The sequence below is a fragment of the Tripterygium wilfordii genome, chromosome 8 (genome assembly GCF_013401445.1).
Source record: "Tripterygium wilfordii isolate XIE 37 chromosome 8, ASM1340144v1, whole genome shotgun sequence".
NCBI lineage: Eukaryota > Viridiplantae > Streptophyta > Magnoliopsida > Celastrales > Celastraceae > Tripterygium > Tripterygium wilfordii.
In genome coordinates, this window is record NC_052239.1 from 11209287 (window position 1) to 11215280 (window position 5994).

The 5994-nt window shown below is 37.7% G+C and overlaps 1 protein-coding gene across 1 annotated transcript; it reads right to left on the reverse strand.

The window, feature by feature from the left end:
• Nucleotides 1-425: 425 nt before the first annotated feature.
• LOC120004313 (RGG repeats nuclear RNA binding protein A-like) lies at nucleotides 426-5451 on the reverse strand. The gene is made up of 7 exons (XM_038853624.1): nucleotides 5013-5451; nucleotides 3490-3829; nucleotides 3229-3294; nucleotides 2644-2776; nucleotides 1993-2148; nucleotides 1853-1906; nucleotides 426-811 (listed from the first exon to the last, which is right to left on the reverse strand). Exons 1-7 carry the CDS (start codon nucleotides 5203-5205, stop codon nucleotides 632-634), a joined length of 1122 nt encoding a protein of 373 aa, XP_038709552.1. The 5' UTR covers nucleotides 5206-5451; the 3' UTR covers nucleotides 426-631.
• Between the last annotated feature and the right edge of the window lie 543 nt (nucleotides 5452-5994).

The following is a 5994-nucleotide window of genomic DNA, read 5'->3' on the forward strand; positions in this document are numbered from 1 at the left end:
TCCCCTATAAAGTCCAATTTTACAATTTTGTTCTCTCAAGTTTTCAATTTAATACAATTAGACCGTTCAGTTTTGCAGTTTTGGTCATACAAACTATTCAATTTGATATAATTAAACCATTTGGTCTGAGCTACCATAAATGGTGTAAATATGTTAGGGCCAACAAAATCTTTAAGCTCCCTAAAAAATGAAGTCTTCAAACCTACAACTCATAACGTTTGACAACGCTTAAATATAACATTAGCAATTCACAGAAGCATTCAAGCTAAAATAAAGAAGATAGCCTACTACTACATGCGGGCCGGTCATCAGCCGGCGTCTCTGAGCATAGAAGCCAAAACTGACTCAGAGCATGCTGGATCCATGGCTCCTGCTTCAACATATTCTAATCTCGCGATCTTTCCTTTCAGCAGAAGAAAAGAAAGGAGTCCTAACAGTTGTCTGTAATATCATAGCCAACTAATGAACACATGAAACAATAGTATACATTTTAAACCATAAACTGAAGAAATCTTTTCTAACATGACCACATTATTCTAGTATCTTTCGTCCCCAAAGGAAGGAAAAAATATCCGAAAGAAAACCAAAATTGAAAAATAAATAAGTAAAACCAACGAGATTGGAAGTGGGGTCACTTTCCACCCAACGTTGGGAACTGCCCAGGATCTTCAATGGCAGGGGCTTGCACATTGCTTGTCCCATCTCTTGCACTGAATCCTCTAGAACCACGACCACGTCCACGACCCCTGCCGCTTTGGCCATGGTACCTTTCGCCTTCAGCAGGCTTCAAGAATTCATTGATGCTCACAGACTATGAACATCAACGTAGAAAATACAATCATTCAGTATTATAAGACATAATAATTGGAAAAAGTGTTGAATTACATGACACCAACATGAAATCAAAACCTATAAACTCAGAACATTTTGAACATAGTTGAAGACAAGATTACAGTCAAAGAAACTCGGTAAAGAAGAAGATTTCTCCACCTACCTTCTTCCATGGGAAGTTTTGAGTAAATGTGTGACAAGTTACGAATGAGAAATTAAAGGATATGATAAGATATGGGTTTGTAGAACTAAAATCCCTGCAGCAACTACTAAAGAGAAAAAGAAACGACATTCCATATTGGCATGGCAAACAATGAAGATTTCTCCCTCTTAAAATTTCTCCCAGGAGCTTTTTCTAATGTGAGATAATGAAGGTGCAAGGTGGAATGTAAATTTTGTTAGCGATGTACAACGATAAGAATTGGGGAGACTGATGGTATTCTCTTCTTTTTCTTCTTTTTGCTAAAGAAGTCAACAAGCCCAATGCGCTTGACTTCTGCACGGGTTGAAAGGTCTATGAAGGACAGACATAAGCAGCTAGCCTCATATCGCAAGTTGCCTGAATCCATGGTTTAAGCATGCAATGCCTATGTTAATTCGACGAAGTCCATGTTATAAGTAACTTCACCGTTATTAGGTCTACAAAAGGAATCTAGGATGGTGAACGCAAATGGAAAGGATAGACCACAAGCAAGAGAATGGGTTAAGGAGTGTTCAAAGTAGAATCCTATTATAGCTATTTTCAAAAGATCTCAACAACATAAGAAGACAAATACAACACACTTTTAGAAAGCCAACGGGCCAACCAAGTCAACAAATGAATAACTAAGGAATGGGAGATGGGTAGAATGACCATTGTAAATAGAAAATAATGGACAATACTGATGCAAAGATCCGCATTTTCACATCAGAAGGAAATATCGGTAAATCAATAGCAAAAACATGGTTCCCTAAAATCTCGAGGCACCCTAACATTCATATATAAAAGATGACATGGAGTTGATATAATGGACAGTAGTACCTTTTTCACTTTCTCATCCTTCTCAGCTTCTTTGCGTTTGTCCTTCTCGGATCCCTAAAAGAAAAAGTAGTGTAAAAACACATACTTAGATAAACAAATTAGAAGGTAACTGAATTTTGGAAATGCACCATGGATCTCACCAATTTGATAAAAACATCATCATTGCCCTTCTTGTTTGAAATCTGTTGCATGGATTCAAACTCTTTGACATCAACCCTTCTTTCCTTAGTCTTAAGAGCCTGGAGTGCTTTTCTCTTCTCCTCCAAGACCTTCTCGTACTCCTCAAGAGTCATCTCCTATATTTAGGACCAATTTTAAGTAATTCATCAATTTGATAAAGATACATAAAGTGCGCACAACTGAACCACTGCTCCTGTAGTATGAATGTGAAACTCATGTGGAACTTGCATGAAGGTTTTTGATCATTAAGTATAAATTGTGTAAACCAGTAATAGAGTAATAGTCTGTTCATATGAACAAAAACCACATACGAAAAAAGAAGCCTGCCGCCCCAAACCTTTAGTTTTACAATCCTGAGAATCACAGAGAATTTTAACTTTCCTCACGGAAGTGTGGGAAAAGCAGCTTTAGAGCACAAAAACAGTTTAATCATATTGCAGCATAGGACATAATGGCTTAAATCTCACATAATAAACATTTTCAAAGGTCTTCAACACAATTTCACAGGAGAAAAAAAGGAAAGACGCATCATAAAAATCCAAATAAAGCAGCAATAGATATCGGCCTTCAGATGAACTAAAGAAGTAACCTGATGATAGAAAAATACTTACCTTATCCTCAGGTTCTTTTTCTTCAGGTTCATTAGCAGGGGTTTCCTTGTTCAAATCAGTCATATCTTCCTCCCCCACAGGCTTCACGTCACCCGGACTCTTCTCATTCTCATTAGCAACTTCCTCGGTCACCCTAAATGTAAGATTAGCAAAAGATTAACAGATATCACAAGCATATTCCTAGTAACATTAGGAGCACAATACACCAAGACCCCATATCATCATCATCTCAAAAATAAAAGAATTTGAACTCAAACACAAACATACTATGTTTTATACAGTTATAACTTATAATACCAAAACAAGCTGCAGTCCCCAATACGCAACCTTTTTCCCCAGCAGACTAGCACATATCATTATCAGGTGTCCTACATGCTAATTTAGGATTTATAGTTTCTCTTTTTCTCTTAAATTTATTATCTACAATGTAAGGTTGTTGATCAATTGATTGAATACAATAATAGACCAAAGGGCCTCTCCTCACTTGGATGCTCACGGCTGGCAACCCTTTCAACCAAAAGAAAAGAAGATAAAGAATGGTAATTATTTTCGAATACAAGAGATGATTTTAATTTAAGCACTCACTGAGAAAGTTCATCAGTTGGAGTTCCCCAGTTCCCGCGGCCAGACCCTTCACGTTTAAATCCATTTCTGCACACCAGAACAGAAGAAAATAAGAGTTTATAATAAGAGAACAATTTGAGGGGAGGGGGTGGAGGGGGGCATAGACTAGATAAGGGTAAAAACTATCAACTACATTATGGCAAAAGACTTTGACGAAGAGAACAAACTATCTTTTTTTTTTTAATGGAAAATTTGAAGAAAACTATAAAAATAAATACTTACCCACGCCCAGTGCCACTATGACGTTCAAACGGCCTACGAGTCCGCTCCTCATCACCAACTTCTCCATTACCGAAACGACCACCACGGTGAGGACCACGAGGTCCACCATAGCCACGCCTTTCAGAGGATTTCGCAGCCTCTCTATCTTCAGGAGCACCTTGACCAGCAGGACCTCCACTGTTGTACGAATTCTCGTTGAAGACAGAGTCCCGATCATATCCACGCCCACCTCCACCACGGCCACGCCCATAACCAAGTCCACCTCCACTACGACCACGCCCAGAACCAAGTCCACCTCCACGACCTCCGCCACGGACAGCTTCAGTCCTTGTCTCCCTCACTATTGTTCATGCAAAAAAAATTCAGATATAATCATATTCACACGTACAACATTGGACTCTAAATCTTTACAAGAATGGGAAAAAAAAACCCCTACCCACTTTTCACAGATATATGTCCATGTATTTATTATAATTTACAAAACCAAAACAGGAACGAAGGAATTTAGTATCTGCACAATAACAGTAACTGTTTCCAAGTACTTCCAGGAAAAAGGAAATTGAATCTGTTTCAATAGCATCCTGTGAACACTTAACTACTCACACCACAAATACAAGTCTTTCCTCATGTTTTGCAGGGAAAACATTCATTTTCCATTTTAATTCTTTTATAACTCTTAGCAGAGAGGACAGCAGAAAATAAGGTCTTATCTGGTACCTATTAGTCAATCGGTTGTTTTCCTTAGGGTTATTAACAATAAAAAGTAATGAGAATAAGAAAATTGGAGCTGTTGTGTCCAGGTAACAATTTCCTCTGACCAGAAATCTAACTGCACCCACTAAAAGGAGATATCTTTTCACTAAAAGGAGATATTTTTTCTACAATAATGAAGCAATTCTCAACCATATGACTGTCTTCTGTCAGTATGGGTAAAAACACTGCAAACAACCACAAGACAGCAAACACTCTTTCAAAGGTTCCCCACTTGAGGGGAAGCACTTTCTTAGAATGAATGCAAAAAGCAATTCGAAGGACATTGGAAAAGATTTTCCCGTAATTCCATATATTTACAAGAAAAGCAAATCCACAAACGGTTTCTGTCAAAACCAAAATCCCCATTTAGGCAAAAGTCAAGACCATATGATGAATACCTGCCACATGAGATGGGAGTCCAAGTCTAGCATCACATGTTTGAATCTAACTCTCTATTGAAAACCAGGTTGACAATAGAATGTTTGTCCTCCCTTATAAGTTAGACCCCAAATCCACCATCTTCCGATGAGGATTCTCATCACCATATCACAACTACTCACAAAGTAACACAACACACAGACTATCAACCAGTCACACATTAATGAACAGATAACACATGAAGTGCAAAACTAATGAATAGCAAAGAAACATGCAAATTCTAAAGCCCCAAAGCAAAAAAATTAACAACAATTTCCACATCAAACGCCTTGTATCAAACACTTAAAACGGGAATCAACAAATAGAAAACAGCATAATGAAGAGAGAGTTACCAGCTTGAGCCGGAGGGAGTGGCTTCGATGGGAGCTTAGCGGGCTTGTTCTGCTGAGCAGCCGCTGCGGCCGGCTTACCCTGACCCAGCTCCTTCTTCGTCGCAGCAGCGACCTTCTGCGGCTGAGCCGCAATCAGCTGCGACGGGTCCTCCGCGTCATCTCCCAACAAATCGAAAGGGTTCATGGTCGCCATTTCCGAATAATTCCCAAAAAAAACCCTTCGACACTCCACGAACTTCACCTCTTCGGGCGACCAAGAAAAACCCTAGATTATCAAAACCTCCATAAACACAACAGATGCGTATACATATATCTATAAATCCAGTCTCCGGTGTTAGATACAGAAAAGAAACGACAGTAAAAAGAGAAAACCCTAGCCGCAATAGAGAGTGAGAGAGAGAGAGAGACAGAGGGAGTGAGGGCGAAACCTATCTAAAACGTCTCCCTTATTTATTTATTTAATAATAGTTACTTAGTTAGTTAATGGGGATGGCGGGCGGGGACGGCGGTAACAACGTTTTTAGGTGGTAAAAATTTGTATTTTAACTTTTAAAAATCATAAATTTATAGTATTCATCAAAACAGACTAATTATATATTTTTTATTCGAAACAAACATAAATTTAACATGAAAAATATATGATAATTCTATACTATATGATATAAATTCAAAATATTTAACATTTTGATGACGAGAAATTTGATTTTTATTTTAAAAAAATATATTATTGTGTTTATTATGATGAATACGATACATTCATCATTTTAAAAATTGAAATTTTTTTTTTAATTTCTCAAAAGTGTTGCTAAAGCTTGAGCTGTTGTAATTTTATTACAATAGGTCCTCGACACCCAGTTGATGGTGGTGAGGGGATAGTGTTTGTTCGATGGAGCTCGTGTGGGGTGTGACAATTTATAATATTCATATAAATTATTATTATTATTTTATATTTATTATTGCTGCGGATAACGAGAACGTAATT